This window comes from Heptranchias perlo, chromosome 7, assembly GCF_035084215.1.
Source record: "Heptranchias perlo isolate sHepPer1 chromosome 7, sHepPer1.hap1, whole genome shotgun sequence".
NCBI lineage: Eukaryota > Metazoa > Chordata > Chondrichthyes > Hexanchiformes > Hexanchidae > Heptranchias > Heptranchias perlo.
Genome location: NC_090331.1, coordinates 92,884,335 through 92,905,553, shown reverse-complemented (window position 1 = coordinate 92,905,553; position 21,219 = coordinate 92,884,335). Strand labels below are relative to the sequence as shown.

The 21,219-nt window shown below is 42.3% G+C and overlaps 1 protein-coding gene across 1 annotated transcript in view; it reads left to right on the top strand.

The window, feature by feature from the left end:
* The window catches only part of LOC137323411 (sperm-associated antigen 16 protein), a 982,420-nt gene that overhangs the window by 12,755 nt on the left and 948,446 nt on the right, over positions 1-21,219 (top strand). Inside the window, exons 2-3 of the mRNA XM_067986887.1 lie at positions 12,946-12,992; positions 19,736-19,834. Of these exons, the coding sequence (XP_067842988.1) occupies positions 12,946-12,992; positions 19,736-19,834 (146 nt within the window). The remainder of the gene's footprint in view (positions 1-12,945; positions 12,993-19,735; positions 19,835-21,219) is intronic.

Sequence of the window (21,219 nt, the reverse complement as noted above, 5' to 3'; positions counted from 1 at the left end):
ATCATTGTCCCATGTGGCGTCTTGAGCCTGCAGCTCACCTACCTTATTTAACACGCTACGTGCATTTACGCACATGCAATCCAATCTTATCTTAGACTGCCTCGCATTTGCCCCCATCTGATCCTTCCTATTTCTGAACTATTCTTTACTCTAGTGCTGTTTGTCCCTCCCAGTCCTCTGTGCACCTTGTTTCTCTTCTCTAATATTTCCTCCTGGTGCCCGTCCCCCTGCCAAATTAGTTTAAACTCTTCCCCCACAGCACTAGTTAACCTCCCCACGAGGACATTGGTCCCAGCTCTTTTGAGGTGCAACATATCCATCTTGAATCGATCCCTACTGCCTCAGAACTGGTCCCAATGTCGCAGGAATCTGAAGCTCTCCCTCCTGGACCATTGCTCCAGCCATGCATTAATCTATTTTAACCTACTGTTCCTATACTCACTAGTGCGTGGCACTGGGAGATTATCCAGAGATTACTACCTTTGAGGTCCTGCTTTTTAACTTCCTCCCTAGCTCCATAGAGGATATATTTCGGGTAGTGATGTGTGGGGAAATACAATTTCAAAGTAGTTTTAAAAAAAGTTTGTAAACATTCTCTGCAGTTCTATTTCTTATCTAAAATATTTGTTTTTTGAATCGCTCAAATCTATTTGTTCTTTGAAAGCACTTTTCCTCAGTACTACCTGATGGGTAGGGGCTAATGACACTTGATTGTTTGCATCTTTTGTCCCTCACATCATGCACCAATCCTAGTCAAGGCAAGAGACTGGCTTGAAGGCTGCCTTTAGTGCTCCTCTAGTGGTTACTGGGAGGTGTGGGGCAATTGACAGTCTTTATTTTTTTGCCTCCTTCTGGAGAAACACTCGTTTTCACCATGATGGCATGGTTGTCATTAGGAATTCACCATGTGGTGAACTGCAGATACATGCCTACATTTTATCATTCTGTAGTGCAGTTCGAGTTCCAGTTCACAATGCCACTATGCTACACACACACTGAACTTTTCATAAAGTTTAATTAGCAAATTGAATGATTACAACAAATCTCATGTCCACTCTCAAATCCTCATAGCCAATGAAATGCAGTTTAGTTCTATTTCATAGCTAATGAAATGCAGTTTCGTTCTGTTAGTTTCTCTTTAGAATCAACCTCCCAGAGTACTAAAGATCTACATCCCAGAGTACTAAAGGAAGTGGCCCTGGAAATAGTGGATGCATTGGTAGTCATCTTCCAAAATTCTATAGACTCTGGAACAGTTCCTACAGATTGGAGGGTGGCAAATGTAATCCCACTATTTAAAAAAGGAGGGAGAGAAAAAACAGGGAATTACAGACCAGTTAGCCTAACATCAGTAGTGGGGAAAATGCGAGAGTCTATTATAAAGGATGTGATAACAGAATACTTGGAAGGCATTAATGGGATTGGACAAAGTCAGCATGGGTTTATGAAAGGGAAATCATGCTTAACAAATCTACTGGAGTTTTTTGAGGAGGTAACTAGTAGAATAGATAGGGGAGAACCAGTTGATGTGGTGTACTTGGATTTTCAGAAGGCATTTGATAAGGTCCCACACAAGAGGTTAGTGTGCAAAATTAAAGCACATGGGATTGGGGGGAATGTACTGGCATGGATTGAGAATTGGTTGACAGACGGGAAACAGAGTAGGAATAAACAGGTGTTTTTCCGGGTGGCAGGCAGTGACTAATGGGGATCAGTGCTTGGGCCCCACCTATTCACAATATATATCAATGATTTGGATGAGGGAACTGAATGTAACATTTCCAAGTTTGCAGACTACACAAAGCTGGGGTGGAATTTGAGCTGTGAGGAGGATGCAAAGAGGCTCCAATGTGATTTAGACAAGTTGGGTGAGTGGGCAAGAACATGGCAGATGCAGTATAACATGGATAAATGTGAGGTTATCCACTTTGGTTGTAAAAACAGAAAGACAGATTATTATCTGCATGGTGATAGATTGGGAAATGGGGAGGTGCAACGAGACCTGGGTGTCCTTGTACACCAGTCGCTGAAAGCGAGCATTCTGGTGCAGCAAGCAGTTAGGAAGGCGAATGGTATGTTGGCCTTCATTGTAAGAGGATTTGAGTACAGGAACAGGGATGTCTTACTGCAGTTGTACAGCGCCTTGGTGAGACCACATCTGGAGTATTGTGTGCAGTTTTGGTCTCCTTATCTGAGGAAGGATGTCCTTGCCATGGAGGGAGTGCAACGAAGGTTTACCAGACTGATTCCTGGGATGGCAGGACTGACGTATGAGGAGAGATTGGGTTGACTAGGCTTATATTCACTAGTGTTTAGAAGAATGAAAGATGATCTCATCGGAACATATAAAATTCTAACAGGACTAGACAGACTAGATGCAGGGAGGATGTTCGCGATGGCTGGGGAATCCGTAACCAGGGGTCACAGTCTCAGGATACGGGGTATGCTATTTGGAGCCGAGATGAGGAGAAATTTCTTCACTCAGAGGGTGGTGAACCTGTGGAATTCTCTACCACACAAGGTAGTGGAGGCCAAGTCATTAGATGTATTCAAGAAGGAGATAGATATATTTCTTTAATGCTCAAGGGATATGGGGAAAAAGCGGTAACAGGGTACTGAGTTAGACGATCAGCCATGATCATTTTGAATGGCGGAGCAGGCCCGAAGGGCCGAATGGCCTACTCTTGCTCCTATTTTCTATGATTGAGCTCTTCTCTTCAGTCTCTCCAATGCATCAGTGCTCTGTTGAAGCTAGAATGCCAAAACGACATCTTATTGAAAATATGGCTTCTCAAAAAATCAAGTAGTTGGGTAGAGTTTGATGCTGCAACAATGTGGGTCATATATTCAGTTCCATTTTTAAAAAAAAAGTGTTTAATTGATTCACTTTCGATGTCAATGTTGTTCTCTGCATGTTTTGCACTTGGAAACTGGTATTGTTGGTTGCACTGTACAAACTTTGCCTACCACAAAGCTTTTCTAGATTTCACTACATAAGATACAATGGTGAAACACCATGTCTACTAAACCTGCAAGATATCTATTAATGGCATTTTCCACAATGGGGGAAAGAACAAACCTATCCTATACATTCAATTCTTGTGATGACATGCAAATTGTGGTTTATAACAGCTGAAAATCTACTAAAACAAGACTGTTAATATTTAAATTTGTTATTTTCAAACTATTTAACATGATAGTTTCACATTGTTTTCCCCTCTTCCTCCATCTGTTATCTCTTGTCTTATTTGTGTCTCTAGTTTTTAAATTATTTTTCTCTTCTGTTTTCCCTCCTTAATTTCAGTCACTTTCCCCTATTTCTGTTTCACTAACATTTTTTATTGCTCATTACTTCTCTTTTTTCACTATTATGATGTGCCTCTTTTATCTTCATTTCTCTGTTTGTTTGTGTGATGTTGCCTCTTTCCATCTAGCACTGTATTCCCATATGTGGGCTTTGAATTGCCTCTCAGACTCATGCACAGTGATAACAGCAGTAGTAGATTAGAATATGTATCGCTTAATGGTCCTATGAGATGATTCATCAGCAAGTTTACTTATATTTTTCAAGTTATTCTAATTATATTTCTTAGTTGAGATCCTCTTCTAATAATCAGAGTTATGAGAAGCCAGTTGTTTGAATTCTGAGTTAATAATGTGGATTGGAAATTATAAACTGTCAGCATAATCATAAAATGATATATTTTGTTATTTCTTGTTAATGAATGCTTTGCAGTTTGTAACAATTTTAGGGTGCAGATTTTCAAGGGCTAGAAATTTTTCTCAGTGGAAATATTTGTACTGCTTGGGTCAACATGCTCATCTGTTGAGGTTAGTGATTACATCAGTTTCTGATGCTGGAAACCAGTTAGGAACATAGGAAGAGGAGTAGGCCATTCAGCCCCTGGAGTCTGTTCCTCCATTTGTTTAGATCATGGCTGATCTGAATCTTAACTCCAGTTACTCGCCTTGGTTTCATATCCCTTAATACCCTTGCCTAACAAAAATCTATCATTCTAGTCTTTAAATTTTCAATTGGCCTTCAACCTCAACAGCTTTTTGGGGGAGAGAGCTCCAGATTTCCACTATCCTTTGTGAGAAGAAGTGCTTTCTACCATCACCCTTGAATGGCCTAGCTATACTTTTAAGGTTATGCCCCCTTGTTCTGGACTCCCCTACCAGAGGAAATAGTTTCTCTCTATCTACCCTTTCAACTCCATTGATCATCGTAAACACCTCGATTATATCATTCCTTAATCTTGTATACTCGAGGGAATACAAGCCTAGTCTATGCAACCTTTCCTCTTGATTTCACCTTTTTGGACCCTGTATCATTCTGGTGAATCTGCGCTGCACTCCAACCTACCCCATTATTTGGCTTCCTGAGCTGTAGCACTCCAGATGTGGTCTAACCAGAGATTTATATAACTGTGGCATAATTTCCACCCCTTTCTATTCCTGCCCCCTTGAGATTAAATCTAATACTCCATTAGCCTTTTTAATTATTTTTTTATACCTAACCACTAATTTTTAGTGATTTCTTTACATGGACCCCTAAATCTCTCTGCTTCTCCACAGTTCCTAGCTTCTCACCGTTTAGAAAATACTCTGATCTATCTTTCTTAAGTCCAAAATGGATGACCTCACACTTCCCCATGTTGAACCCCTGTTGCTGAAGAGGTTGGACAATCACCAGTTATGTTTATTACTTTGAGAGAGAGGCAATTATAATAGGCCATGTTACAATTTCCTAGGACCTGTGTGTGACCTTTAAATCCAGCTCAGAGATGGTGCTCAGGACAAAGTCTGTCAATCCCAGCATGGATTTTCTTTCCGCAGTGGCTGCTGTTCTGGGATGAATCGTATTTGAGGGCGCTCAGGTGGAGACTTGTGGAGAATACCATATTCTGGATAGACATTGGTGGGGGGGGGGGGTTGCAGGACCTGAATGTCCTATCTGGCACAGGTGGATGAATATTGACTGAGGAAATTGAGGGGTGTAACAAGTGAACTGTATTATTGTGCCCCTGGACCACCTTAAATGCTCCATCACTAGAACTACACTGCCTGTGACTGTGAATGTCACAGCAGACCTGAAAACACTTTTTTTTAAACCACTGGATGACTTGCAGGGGATATCTTAGGTGTTACTCAGAGAACTATGTCCACTGGGATAGCAGACTCACTCATTTTTTGCATGGAGGTTGTGCAATAGATGCAGGGACAGCAATAATTACACACCATTTCTGCCTCCGCTGGGGCACTGGGTGCCATCAATTGTACAGAGGTGTACTTTAGGGTTGTCCACAGTGAAATCCCGCAAAAAAATCCTACATATTAATGCATGATTCATCTCCAGCAGCAGCTTTTCACCACGATGGCAAACAACAATGGCTGGTTGTTTAAAGAAAGAGTTGGTTCCCCAACCCATAGGCACCAGCAGAACATAAGTACAACCAGGGAAAGAAGGTGTTGCATGCCATCGTAGAGCAAATAATAGAGGTCTTGAAGAGGTAATTCTGATGCCTTTACTGCTGGGTATTTGCAAGGTTAGAGGATGCTTTGCAATATAAGCCAGCCATACGGCACAGAATGATCATAGTCTGCTGCATGCTGCATAACCTTGCTATTAAGAAAAGACTCCACTGTGACATCTGCCAGGAATGCACCTCTGACGTGGCTGTGGATAAGCAGGGATTCCAGCTGTCAGACCAGTAGAAGATGAGACAGCATATGCATGGGAGCTAAAAGACAATTTCACTTCACTTAAGTGGATGTCACTATGGGCTGACATGAAGCACATAGTTGGAATAGTCTTATCAATATGGCAATACATTATCTGCCAAAATGCTGATTGCCTTATTTAACATTGCTTCAGCAACGGTTCTGATTAATGACATTTCCTGTTGCCCATGGTGACTAGTCAGAAGAACATGGAAAAGAAGAGACATGGAAAGATTGTGATTTCAGATTTATACTGCTGATGCAGAGTGGCTTGTATAATTAGAGCTTCAGATTATGCATGGGCAACTGTTCTTATGGCACTCCCTGATGGTAGAATATCTGGTTGAGGAATTCAGCCTGTCAGTGTGCAGTGGTCCCTGTCTTCCAGTGTGCAGGGCTGTGATGTGACATTAGGGACAGGTTGCTGCCATGAGTTCCATTGTTCTGCCTCTCTGGTGCCCTACATTTATCTGAGGAGAGAACAATGAATAAGAACTTTTAGGAACAGGAAAAGGCCATTAGGCCAACAAGCTATTTTTTGTTGATCTGAACCAGACCGTTCACAATCATAGCGACCTATTTGACCCCGAGCTGAGCTTTCATAGCAATATCTTTTATTTTCATCTAACTTTTCTGGTCGTTTGGAAATCTGACATTTAATTTCAACAACTTTCCCTCTTTCTTTTTCCTTTTTATATATACAGTACTTGCATATTATAAAAACAGAAAATGCTGGAAATACTCAGCATCAGTGAAGAAAGAAACATTTTAGGTTGATGACGGTTTGTCAGAACTGGAAGAAGTTAAAGATTTAACAGTTTTTAAGCAACTACAGAGTCAGGCAAAGGGTGGATGGGGTGGGGAGGAGGGGGAGGAGAGGAAAGAACAAAAAGGAAGGTCTCTAATAGGGTGGAGGGCAGGAGTGATTAAATGAGAAAAGAGATGGTGCAAGGCAAGGAGGGTGGTAATGGGACAAGTAAAGAAACAAAAGATGGGTCTAGAGGAGCTGTAAATCGCAACTGCAGAACCATTACCAGCACCTGCTGCCTGAAAAAATGGGAGTAGTGGTTATGATCTGAAGTTATTGAAATCAATCTTGAGTCCGGAAGGTTGTAAAGTGCCGAAACGAAAGATGAGGTGCTGTACCATGAGCTTCCATTGAGCTTCATTGGAGCAGTGTAGGGGGCAGAGGACAGAGAGGTCAGAATGGGAGTGGGACGGCGAATTAAAATGGCAAGCAAGGTCAGGGTCACGCTTGCGGACTGAACAGAGGTGTTAAGCAAAGCGATCACCCAATCTGCGTTTGGTCTTCCCAGTGTAGAGGAGACTGCATTGTGAGCAGCAAATGCAGTATACTAAATTGAAAGAGGTGCAAGTAAATCGCTGTTTCACCTGGAAGGAGTGTTTGGGGCCCTGGATGGTGGGAAGGGAGGTGAAAGGGCAGGTGTTGCATCTCCTGCACTCGCACGGGAAGGTGAATGGGTGTTGGGGGTGATGGAAGAGTTGACCAGGGTGTCGCGGAGGTAACGGTCCCTTCGGAATGCTGAAAGGGGAAGGGAAGGGAAGATGTGTTTGTTGGTGACATGCACTGGAGATGGCAGAGGATGATACTTTGAATGTGGAGGCTGGCGGGGTGGAGGGTGTAGACAAGGGGGACCCTATCGTGGTTCTGGGAGGGAAGAGAAGGGCTGAGGGCAGGTGTGGGAAATGGGATGGACACAGTCGAGGGCCCAGTCAACTATAGTGGAGGGGAATCCTCTGTTGAGGAAAAAGGAAGACATATCAGGAGCACTGGTGTGGAAGGTGGCATCGTCAGAACAGATGTGATGGAGAGACTTGGAGAAGGGAGTGGAGTCCTTACAGGAAATGGGGTGGGAGGAAGTGTACTCAAGATAGCTGTGGGAGTTGGTGGGCTTATTGGTTGACAGCCTATCCCCAGAAATGGAGATTGAAAAGCCGAGGAAGGGAAGAGTTGTTAACTGAACACTAATTGGAGCAATTGGCCCTCTAATTGGAGTAAGCCCATTTTAACAATTACACTCCAAGTTCTCTCTTGTATTGCTTTTGTTATTCTTTTCAGAATATTCTAGAGTCTGGAAATAAAAAAAGGGCTGGTTATTACCACACCAATTTGTGTGTTTATTTGGACGTAAATTCCTGAGTAAAGATGGATGTGAAATAACTTTTTATTTGTGCATCTATAGCATGATTATTAACTTGGCAGCCTTCTTAACTCAAACACCATTAAAATAGCATAACCACTGCACGGGACATCACCTGCTACAATGCTATTAGGTGCATTATAATTGGAAGTGAACATATTTTTCAGTAAATCTCATTATCATTGTAGCCTAGCATCACAGTGATGTAAAATGTCCCCTCTTCCTGTCACAGGGATGCTGAGCTTCCAGGGAAAAGTCAGTACCCACAATGGCAGCGGTAAGTGGCAGCTATTGGAAGCTATAAACTTTAACAAAACTCCAAGAGAAAAGACCCAAAACATAAACAAAGCTAAATCAGAAAAAATGTAAAACAAAAAAGTTTGGAAAATTGTTCAAGGCAGAAACACATTCTCTGGTTAAATGACAGCCAAACTACTTTTGTTTTATTTTTACAGTTTGTAGCGCCATCTGAAATTTCTAAGACTATTATTCATCTTTCCTTTCTAAAGTCTTCTAGGTCTGACTATCTCACTTTTTTGTGTTTATTTTTTGTGGGGGAGGAGAGGTTTAAGAGACTCATTTTCTGCTTGTTAAAGTGTTAACCTGTGATAATTGTTGCTCTGGTTTTGAACCATTCACTAAACTTCTTACATTCAGCATTTCTATGCGTCAGTCAATAACTTGCATTGATATAGCGCCTTTAAAATGTCCCAAGGTCCTTCAAGAGCGTAATCAGATAAAACGTTTCCTTATGGTCTACTGCTTTTTATGCTTTCTTGATGTACAAATTAGATGGGTGGTTGAAGAGAAAGGGAATAAAGGATATGGGAACAGAGCAACCACGTGAGATTAAGATTACTCATGTGGAGGATAAACAGCAACATGGACTGGGGCCAGTGTTCTGGCGAATCGTATAACTAGGATGGTGGAGAAGGCTTTAAACTAAATAGTGGGGGTGAGGGATCAAGTAAGGGAAGATGTGATAAATTAAAGAAAGAAGACAAGGCAAGACAGCAAGGTAGCAATAAGGGAAATGATAATCAGAGAGTGGCAGGAAGGGACAGAGCATGCAAACTTAAGAGTGTGCCAGCTAGAGTTTGCAAAATAGCAAAAAGACAGCACTAAAGGCTTTGTACCTGAATGCGCGTAGCATTCGGAACAAAATGGATGAATTGACAGCTCAAATAGAAATAAATATGTACGATCTGAAAGACATTACAAAGACATGGCTGCAAGATGACAAAGGCTGAAGCCTGAATATTCAAGGGTACTTGACATTTCGGAAGGACAGGAGGCTAGGAAAAGGTGGAGGGGTAGCTCTGTTAATTAAGGATGACATGAGTATAATAGAGAGGAATGACCCTTAGTTCTAAAGACCAAGATGTAGAATCAGTTTGGGTAGAGATAAGAAATAGTAAAGGCAAGAAGTCATTTGTGGGAGTAGTTTATAGGCCCCCTAACAGTAACCACACTGTAGGATAGGGTATCCAGGAAGAAATAATGGGGGCTTGTGAGAAAGGAACAGTGATAATCATGGGCGATTTTAATCTGCATATAGATTGGAAGAATCTGATTGGCAAAGATAGCCTGGAAGATGACTTCATAGAGTGCTTTCGGGACAGTTTCTTGAAAGAAAAAGCATAAAAAACAGAAAAGAATGATTAAAAGAATAATGAGGGAGAAATTAGAATACGAGAGAAAGCTAGCTAGAAATATAAAAACAGATAGTAAGAGTTTCTACTGGTATTTAAAAAGGAAAAGAGTAAGTAAAGTGAGCGATGGTCCTCTACAGAGAGTGTCTGGGGAATTAATAATGGAGAATAAGGAAATGGCGGATGAATTGAACAGATATTTTGCGTCCATCTTCGCTGTAGAGGAAACAAATAACATGCCAGAAATAATGTGAATCAACTTAAAACATTTACCATCACCAGGGAAAGGGTTCTGAAAAAAATATTAGAACTAAAAGCTGACAAGTCCCCAGGTCCTGACAGACTTCATCCTAGGGTCTTAAAAGAAGTGGCTGTAGAGATAGTAAATGCATTGGTATTAATTGTCCCAAATTTCCTAGATTCTGGAAGGGTCCCATCAGATTGGAAAATCTGAGGAAACTCCTCTATTCAAGAAAGGAGGGAGACAGAAAGCAGGAAACTCCAGGCCAGTTAGCTTAACATCTGTCATAGGGAAAATGCTAGAATCTATTATAAGGAGGGCACTTAGAAAATCTCAATGCAATCAGGCAGAGTCAACATGTGAAAGGGAAATGGTGTTTGATTAATTTATTAGAGTTCATGGTGTAGGGGGTAACATATTAGCATGGATAAAGGATTGGTTAGCTAACAGGAAACAGAGTAGGCATAAATGGGTCATTTTCAGGTTGGCAAGATGTAATGAGTGGAGTGCCACAGGGATCAGTGCTTGGGCCTCAACTATTTACAATCTATATCAATGACTTGGATGAAGGGACTGAATGTATGGTTACTAAATTTGTTGACACAAAGGTAGGTAGGAAAGTAAGTTGTGAAGAGGATATAAAAAGTTTGCAAAGGGATATAGACAGGTTAAGTGAGTGGGCAAAAATTTGGCAGATGGAGTATAATGTGGGAAAACGTGAACTTGTCCATTTTGGCAGGAGGAATAGAAAAGCAGTATATTATTTAAATGGAGAAAGATTGCAGAACTCTGAGGTAAAAGGGATCTGGGTGTCCTAGTACATGAATCACAAAAAGTTAGTATGCAGGTACAGCAAGTGATCAGGAAGGCAAATGGAATGTTGTCATTTATTGCAAGGAGAATGGAATATAAAAGTAGAGATATTTTGCTACAGTTGTACAGGGCATTGGTGAGACCACATCTAGAATACTGTGTGCAGTTTTGGTCTCCTTATTTAAGAAAGGACATTGCTTTAGAGGTGGTTCAGAGAAGGTTCACTCAACTGATTCCTGGGATGAGGGAGTTATCTCATGAGGAAAGGTTGGACAAGTTGGGCCTGTATACACTGGAGTTTAGAAGAATGAGAGGTGATCTTATTGAAACATGTAAGATCCTGAGGGGACTTGAAGGGGTGGATGCTGAGAGGATGTTTCCCCTTGTGGGAGAGACTAGAACTAGGGGCCACAGTTTAAAAATAAGGGGTCTCTATTTAAGACGGCGATGAGGAGAATTTTTTCTCTGAGTCGTGAGTCTGTGGAACTCCCTTTCCCAGAGAGTGGTGGAGGCAGGGTCATTGAATATTTTTAAGGCTGAGTTAGATAGATTCCTGATTAACAAGGGAGTCAAAGGTTATAGTTGGTAGATGGGAAAGTAGGGTTGAGGTTGCAATCAGATCAGCCATGGTCTATCAAATGGCAGAGCAGGCTCGAGGGGTTGAATGGCCTACTTCTGCACTTAATTTGTATGTTCATATGACTGGTTGGGCTGAATGGCCTGTTTGCATGTCGTAATTTCTATGTAATATAATTGGGTTTGGCATCCCTGGAATAGGAAGGAGAAAAATCAGCTAGGGTTCCTACTCTTGATTGCTAGCCAATGACTAGATTACCTGAATGTTGACTGTAAGTCCCCCGGGGTTGAATAGCCCTGATGTAAATGCCTGTCCAGACTCTCTTGGGAAGAATAGCCACTGAGACAAGGTACCAGAGATAATTCAGGAGAGGAGATAATTGGCTGAAATTTCTAAGAATACCATTCATCTTTCACTTCTCTAGAGTCCTCTAGGTCTGAATATCTCGCATTGTGTGTATTTTTTGTGAGGGAGGGGAGGTTTAAGAGACTTATTTTCTGCTTGTTAAGGTGCTAATCTGATCATCGCTGCTCTGGTTTTGAACCATTCACTAAACCTCTTGCATTCAGCATTTCTATGTGTCAGTTACTCATTTTTAACAACAAATAGGTCAGTTAGAAACCCTGAAAATATGACACATGAAAACTCATACCCTCATTATTCTTGCAACTGTTACTGTGGGTTAACTATTGTAACTGGGTAGTCCATCTTCATGTTAAAAATATTGCCAAACAAGCAGTAAAATGTGCTATGTATTTGCAACTGTAGTCCATATTTTTTCCACTAAGAGAAAACATTTCAGCCCTCATGCATCCAACTAGTTTCTTTTAATGAAAATAATATAATACAACAGAGCTATTGCTCAGTAGACAATAGCTGGTAACAAGCCAAAATATTGTAACACAAGAATATTGGATGGGACTACAAACTGTAAAAATGAAACACAAGTAGTTGATGTCATTTTAACCAGAGAATGTGTTCTGCCTTGACCAGTTTTCCAAACTTTTGTGTTTGAGCTTTGTTTATGTTTTGGGACTTTCCTCTTGGAGTTTTGTTAAAGTTTATAGCTTCCATTAGCTGCCATTTACTGCTGCCATTGTGGGTACTGACTTTTCCCAGGAAGCTCAGCATCCCTGTGACAGGAAGAGGGGACATTTTACATCATTGTGATGCGAGGCTACAATGATAATGAGATTTACTGAAAAATATGTTTGCTTCCAATTATAGCAGTGTAGCAGGTGATGTCCCGTGCAGTGGTTATGCTATTTTAAAGGTGTTTCTGAGTTAAGAAGGCTGCCAAGTTGATAATGTTATTAGGAGTAGAGATGTATCACCAAATCATGGAATTTCAGCAAATGTGAGATAAATTAATCCGGCAGCAATTGCTTCAATTACCAACAAAACTTATTGGTTTTGTATAGTGATGCATTGCACTAATAGTAGTAAGTCATGCTTTGACATCTTCAATTGTTGGAGACTGGGTGGGTGAGTCTTTTGTAACACTGTTTGTTACTGTCGACCCACTTAATCATCCATCTCCCTGGCATTACCAAAATAATTAAAAATTTGTCTTTCATGAGATTTGTACTTTTGACTATGTTTGAAGAATGGTTGTATATAATAAGATAATGCATCTGTTATGATGGCCATCTAGTCCATGATTAGTCTTCATTCATGAACTTTTAAAATAATTGATACACAGTTAAGATGAATAAAGTTACACTACTGTTAGTAAATTGGTGCAGTTGTATGCTGCTTAACTTGACCCAAAAACAGAAGTTACCATTACAGAAGAATATGAAGATGATTACCAATATGAAGAGGTACTGTACATTTTTTTGGTTTACTTTGAAAGTTAAACAAAATCTTCATAAATGTATTACAGATTTTTTGTTTCTATTGATTGGGTATTCAGGACACACACAGTCCCACTCTTCAGCAGCTTTAATTTCAAATGGAAAGTGATCCCCAATGTAACCATCTGTAAAATGCTAGCTTGTAAAATTCCTTAGCTATTGTGCAGCTCTTTTTCTCCTAAAAGATGTTTTCTACGGTAGTAAATGTGTCCACCTTAACTTCCAGACAAACTAAGAAACTGTTGACTATTTGACTCCTTATGACTTTGATGTTGTTTGCATAATTATTTTTTGTAGTAGTATTACAAATATTATATTTAACTTTTGTTATTTTAGTAGTTTTTTTAGGATTATAGACAAAGGGCTTAAATATAATTTCTTGCAATGTAATATAGCTGATAATTTCTTTCTACTGGTGTATTCACATTGAAAATGTGCACTCTGAGACTTTCAAAGAAATTGTCAGATAGCACAACTAGTTGGTTACACTAGAATTGCTTCATGATCCTAAATATAATGTAGGGGGTTTTCTGATATCTCCCAATTATGTCTTGCTACTCTATTTTATGCCCTAAAATGGCTGGCTAATAACTGCATAGAAGCAGTCATTTTGTGTGGAACGAGTTCTCCCATCACACCATGAATTTTACCAATTGATGACATGCTTAGGGAAATGTACCTGTAATCTACTGTTTCCAATCATGATTCTGTGATGGAGGCAAATTGCTGGCAATCATCCTTTGATGGGAAGAGGTAAAAGTTGTTGACCGGAGGTCACCGGTTACGGTTATTGGCTTAGTACAAAGAGGAGAAGCGTCAATTCTCTCTTAATTCTCAATTCGCTTTATTAACTTTGTTAGATCATGTACATATAGCTTATATGTCTGGTTAGATATAGGCATGCAGTTTACAACAGGTTATACAGTTTTATACCCAAACTAGGATTTAAACGCACACCCACTAGGTTTCTCTGACGCTCCGAGTGGTCACAGAATAGAAAGGATATTATATTACCCAGAAAGGATATTATATTACCCGGAAAGGAGAGCTGACGCTGGCCAGGCGTTCCGTTCTCTCTCTCTTGACATCGTCTCTACGTCCCTGACGTGGGATCTTCCACTTTCGCGATGGTTAGTCTTCAGAGTTTCGCACACACTGGCACCAAGCCTGCAATTCCTCAGTCTTATTCCCAAGTCTTTTCTCTTCGAATGGTGTTGTCTTTCTCCTGTTGGCTTAGATTTCCTTGAGTGGTCGGTGTCATCCCCTGATTGGCTCTGTTCCAAGGGGTTAGGTAGCATCACCTCATTACTCCTTTTCTAAATAAGGACTGGTGTCTCATCACAGCCCCTTTGTCTCTTAGAAGCGTAACTAATTCAAACCGGTTCCGGCCAGCTCAGACCAGTGACTGAACTCCAGGTCACTTCAGTTCAAAAGTTACTTTTGCCTGAGTGTTAGCAATTTGAAATAAACTCAGTAGTTTTTTGCAGCCCCTGGCCAACAAAGTCAAACCCCAGTCACTAAAGATTGGGTGGTTTAAAAGCTCAACACTCTGATGTAATTAACTTGGAATAGAATTGCAAATATAACTTGTGTATGTGGACTGTCTGGACCTTCCAAACTTTGTTAAGGATGATGTGGAGATGCCGGTGATGGACTGGGGTGGACAAATGTAAGGAATCTTACAACACCAGGTTATAGTCCAACAAATTTATTTTAAAATCACAAGCTTTCGGAGATTATCTCCTTCGTCAGATGATTGAATGAAAAGGTTCTCAAATCGCATATCTTATACGATGTTGGGACAGCATCACACCAATCAAAAGGTGTCGTTGTTATTCAAACAGGCCAGTCACGGAGAACAGCACGTCCCAGTACACTCGATATACATTGTGTCTTTTACACAGGCAGGCAGAAAGAAACTTAAAATGGCAGAGAGAGAGAGAGAGAGAGAATTTTAAAAATGTATATCGAGTGTACTGGGACGTGCTGTTCTCCGTGACTGGCCTGTTTGAATAACAACGACACCTTTTGATTGGTGTGATGCTGTCCCAACATCGTATAAGATATGCGATTTGAGAACCTTTTCATTCAATCATCTGACGAAGGAGATAATCTCCGAAAGCTTGTGATTTTAAAATAAATTTGTTGGACTATAACCTGGTGTTGTAAGATTCCTTACATTTGTTAAGGATGGGCAGACACCAACCTCCCAAGAGGAAGTCAAGACACTAACCAGCAGTAATGGTCTCCTGATTAAGTTTTCCCTCAGAAAAAGTGAAAACCCTGAACTCCAAACCAGACCAACCTACTGCTAATTGCTGTATCGTCCAATCAACCTCCAAATTGCAGTGACCAGTATAACTGATCAGGCTGAAGGTGGGCACAGAACATTTTGATTTTCATCAAGGAAAGACCCTCATAGCACTTCATGGGGGTAATTTTAACCTCCAAGAATCGATGGGTCGGAGGTATGTGGGCAATAAAACTGGTTACATTTTGGAGTGGAAGCGCATCCTGGCTCCAACGCGCCCACTTCCGGGTTTAACCCAGGCGGGTTCGGATGTGCGCACACGCAACAGAAACCTGGAAGTCCCGTCTCCACTTAAAGCTGATGGGCCAATATTTAAAGGGGCAATGTAACTCATTGTGATAGTTGAGGCACTTAATTTTTTTGTGTATTAAAAATGTCATACAAATTTAACCTTACCTGTTTGGGTTTCCCATCACTTTCGATTCATGTCAGGTGAAAGAAGGCAGGAAGGGCTGGATCCATGAAGTGAGTCCTTTATTGCATTGCTTGTGGGCCCGGAGGAGCAGGAGTGCTTCATCCAGGCCCAAAAAGCTGAACTGGCCAATAGGATCCCTGCGAACGGCCGATGCCCCCCCTCCCCCCGAGGCTTGAGGCGACCTTCCCTCCCCCTCCCCCCGAGGCTTGAGGCGACCTCCACCCCCCCCAGCCGAGGCTTGAGGCGACCTTCCTCTTCCACCACCCACCCCCCCCCCCCCCCCCCCCCTCACCAAGGCTTCCTGCAGGAAGTGCTTTTGGTAAAGTGTGCGCACACCTGACGACCACCAACAGCATGCAGCGTAGGGAGATGATGACGCAGATCAGTGTGCAATGCTGATTTAAGGCAATGCTGCTACTTTGGAACGCCACACTCCAGCCAACCTTGCACAGCTGAACAGGACTTACAGGGCATGAAGGACCCTGCCTCCCTCCCCCGGTGCTATTTAAAGGGATCATGAAGTACTTGCAGGTTAGTTACTGGATTATTTCTTCTGGCTGCTGGTGCAATACAACATGTTTTTGGAGGTTTCCTCTGGACTGGCTGGTTTTGCTGTACTCTTATAAAAATATTGTGCAGAAAAAAGTTACTTCCAGACAATGGAGATCTGGTAGGGCTTCCTCGGAGAATTGAACATGATTGGGAGAATGAAGAGCAGGACAAGCTTCTAGAAGAAGGAGGAGGAGCAGGGCACTCAGCAGGAGGCCATATCTGCGGAGGGTCTTCGGGGACCAATTCTTTTACCTCAACTTCAGCAACGACCAGTGCATCAGACATCTTCGGTTCACTAAAGAGGTTGTGACTGAGATTTGTCAACTGCTGCAGCCTCAAAGCAGAGCAAGGACAGCATTGCCTGTAGCTGTCAAGGTGACAGTTGCTCTTGATTTGTATGGCTCTGGCTCCTTTCAGGCTGCTGCTGGAGATAATGAGCAACATCTCACAGTTTGTAGTTCACTGCAGTGTAAGGGAGGTCACTGAGGCTCTCTATACAATGAGAAACACATTCATCTCATTCCCCCTTGCCAGAGATAAACAGTAGGAACGAGCACCAGGTTTTGCTCCGTTGCAGGCTTCCCCATGGTGCAGGTTGCCATTGCCTGCATGCATGTTGCCTCGCGTGCTCCTCATCTGAACGCGGGCATATTCATGAACAGAAAAGGATTCCACTCCCTCAATATGCAGCTGGTGTGCGACCACAGGCAATGCATCATGCAGATGAATGCCTGCTATCCTGGCAGCGGTTATGATTCGTTCATTCTGTGGCAGTCCACTGTTCCAGCATGGCAAGTCAAAGGATGGCTACTGGATGACAAGGGTTAGCCCCTCATGACATGGTTCGTGACTCCGATCAGGAACCCATGCACACGTGCACAGTAGGCCTACAATGAGAGCCATTCTGCCACAAGGAACATAATTGAGAACACCATAGGTGTACTGAAGCAACGCTTCCACTGCTTAGACCGCTCTGGAGGAGCCCTGTAGTACTCAGCTGAGTGGGTATCAAGATTTGTCATAGTATACTGCATGTGGCACAACCTGGCCATTATGAGAGGCGGCGGCAAGGGCTGTTCCATCAGGCTGGAATCTGAGAAGCATGAAGAGGAAGAAGTACAACAGGAAGAAGAAGGGAGGCTACAACGTAGACGGGCCCTTTCTACCAGGGCTCTAAGTGATCAGATTATTAATCCAGTAACCTCAACGACACCTCCCCAGCCACCAACGGCCCCGCACTCCTTACCTATCCTCTCACGCGTGACCATCAAATCATCATCCTTATGATTACACATTGCTCACCGCAGAAATAAAAAGCAACACCAAATGCAAATTCAAATCCACATAAATTAACACATGAAATTATGCAAACAAAATGACACTGTTTACCCTTATGCATTCCCTTAGTGCCTGTCTTTCATGTGCCTTTACCTTTCCTAGTGCTCCTACTAGATGCTTCCCCACTGGCTGGAGCATGGGAGGTAGAAGGCTGCTGACATTTAATTGTGGAGACTGCAGATGGCCTTGGAGGATGACCTCAAGCCGCTCTGTGCCCAGAGGGCCCGGCTTCAGCTTGCACCATCTCATCTTGGGCTGCAGCAGTCTGGGTCGGCTGGCTGACCGGCAATAGCAAGGGCAGGGGTGGGAGCAAGAATGCTGTCATCCTGTGTTCCATCGAGCCGCTGCCCCTCTCCCAGGGCAGTGCCTTAGCAATTCTGGTGATCTGTTGGAGAACAGATTACTGGACTGCTATGATGCCCTGGCAGCCCCTTTCAACAGTGGCACCCAGAGCCACGATGGCAGCAGTCAGACCTTTAATGGAAGCTGTTAAATCGGTCATCAGATGCTGCATCATGGTGGGTTCCACAGGTATGCTGATGGAGGTGACTACCCGTTCCATGTTGGAAAGAATGGACTCCAAGTTCTGTGCAAAGCCCTGTGCCATGTTGGAGCTGGACTCCTCCATGTTCCTTGACATTGTGCGCAGGCTTTCTGGCAGGCTTTCCAGTGCACCAAGCATTTGGTTCTGTACGCCCATCGGCTGCCTTCTGTAGCCTGGCCCATCGAAGTCGCCATCTGAATCCTCTGCAGCAGAAGTGGTGTGCGACTTCGCCCTCTGAGCTGGCACCTGCAGTTTTCTCTTTCCCCTTTTTCCACCCTCCCCCCAACCTCTGGCTCCTGCGCACTTGTGCTCGTTGTCTCACCATGTGTGGATCCCTCCTCTATCCTAGCCTCTAAAGTATGCGCAGTGTTAGTCTCTGAGCTGGTGGCTGCGAGTGGAAGATTGAGTGACAGTGTCCCTTCTTCCTCTGCTTCCTCTGACTGGGAATGTTCCAGTTCTTGGCTACTTGAAATAACAAAGGGCAAGAGTTGGGTTGTGGTGCATGCTTTCTTGCTGGCGCAGCCATTCTTCATAGTATTACAGCACTAAATCACTTCACAAGTGACTCCCACCACTTCTTGCAGCCACAATGCACCTCCCCTTTAAAAAGTGCAGGCTGCCCTTAAGAAGTGCGAGCCACTCGCAATATTCAGGCCCCCTGATCGTGCAGCCAATCATTTAAAACAGCGGGCAGCATCAATGTAACATGCTGCTTGCATTGCAATGACGGGCGTGGGTTAAGTGCCCATTTTCAGGGGTTATCTAATTTAACCCCCAATACCTCTTTAATTTAATAATAAATTAAATGACATGTAGAACAATTCAGGTTTCTGGTTGTGAGTTGGTGTCTTTAAAATGGAAGGGAAGTCTAAGGGAGTACTTTTAAATCAAAGTACTTGCCATTTTATACAAAGAGATTTATCGAAATATAATTTGGCTTTTTTAAAAAGGTAAAAGTTCTTGCCTCTCTCCATGTTGGCTGCAGAATCTTGAGAATTCATGGTACTACTTGGATGCATCTGCTGTTTATAGTGCTATTTCTTGGGGTCCTGTGGTTGTGGGTGAACGCTCTCAACATCTAAAGTTGTGGTCCCATTGTTTTCTATGGGAGCAGCTCTGGGATGCAGAGACATTCACTATTAGCAACGTCATGAAGCAGTGTAGCAGGGAGGAAAGCTCAATTTCAGGTGCATCCGAGTAGGTAAGAAAATTGCTGTTTTTTTTTCAAAACCATTTTTGATGAGTCTATTTTTCCCAGTATAAAATGAGGAAGTACTTGGAATATAAAGTACTGATCACCCTCTTTTGACAACTGCTCCTTTTGGAAGAAAAAAGATATATTGAAAAAGGCACAGTGACAGCTGGGAAGATTTACTTGGACTAACCTCAATAGGAGGTATTGGACTGTTTGAAAATTTGTAAGGCTCTTCTTGTATGCGGGGCGAGTTCTAGAAGTGACTGTAGAGAAGACGCTCCTGCAGGAAAACTTGTGTTGCAATAAATAATCTTTTTTCCTTTCTCAAAGTGTTCTGCTTTTTTGTCTTGTTCAGATTCCTCCTGATGACGACTTCAGTATTCCAGAAGGAGAGGAAAATTTGGAGAATATGGTGAAAACAATAGAGGAACAGAATGAGGATTTAAAAGCTGCAGTAAGAATTTTTTTATTGATATCAGCATGAATTTGAGTATGTAGTTTAGTGCCGATAGAATGCTTGTTAAACAATGATTTGAGTCAACCACTAAGTATTTTGGTAGCTCCAGTGGTAACATTGAATTTGCGAGTGTTGGTTTTTACAGTTTTGTATTGGTGAATATTTACTAACTGAGGCAAGATTTCTTCAGTAACCAGCATATTTACTTACTGATAGATTAAGTTGAGAGATCTACTTATATATGTTAAATATGGCAGGAAAAATCGGAGAGCAAGTTATTATCTTAATGGCGAGAAACTGGAAAGTACTGCAGTACAAAGGGATCTGGGGGTCCTAGAGCAAGAAAATCAAAAAGTTAGTTTGCAGGTGCAGCAGGTGATCAAGAAGGCCAACGGAATGTTGGCTTTTATTGCTAGGGGGATAGAATATAAAAACAGGGAGGTATTGCTGCAGTTATATAAGGTATTGGTGAGACCGCACCTGGAATACTGCATACAGTTTTGGTGTCCATACTTAAGAAAAGACATACTTGCTCTCGAGGCAGTACAAAGAAGGTTCACTCGGTTAATCCCGGGGATGAGGGGGCGGACATATGAGGAGAGGTTGAGTAGATTGGGACTCTACTCATTGGATTCAGAAGAATGAGAGGCGATCTTATTGAAACATATAAGATTGTGAAGGGGCTTGATCGGGTGGATGCGGTAAGGATGTTCCCAAGGATGGGTGAAACCAGAACTAGGGGGCATAATCTTAGAATAAGGGGCTGCTCTTTCAAAACTGAGATGAGGAGAAACTTCTTCACTCAGAGGGTGGTAGGTCTGTGGAATTTGCTGCCCCAGGAAGCTGTGGAAGCTACATCATTAAATAAATTTAAAACAGAAATAGACAGTTTCCTGGAAGTAAAGGGAATTAGGGGTTATGGGGAGCGGGCAGGAAATTGGACATGAATTTAGATTTGAGGTTAGGATCAGATCAGCCATGATCTTATTGAATGGCGGAGCAGGCTCGAGGGGCCGATTGGCCTACTCCTGCTCCTATTTCTTATGTTCTTATGTAAAGTTAATGTGAACTGCAGTGAAAAGAGAGAGAAAGAACTTGCATTTATATAGCACCTTTCATGACCCCAGGACGTCCCAAAGCGCTTTACACTCAATCAAGAACTTTTGAACTGTAGTCACCGTCAACTGTAGAAAATGTGGCAGCCAATTTGCACGCAGTTAAGGTCCCACAAACAGCAATTTAATAAATGACCAGATCATCTGTTTTAGGTGTTGGATGAGGGATAAATATTGACCAAGACACCAATAGAACGCCCCTGCTCTTCTTCGAATAATGCCATGGGACCTTTTGCCCTATCTGATAGGGTAGATAGGGCCTCAGTT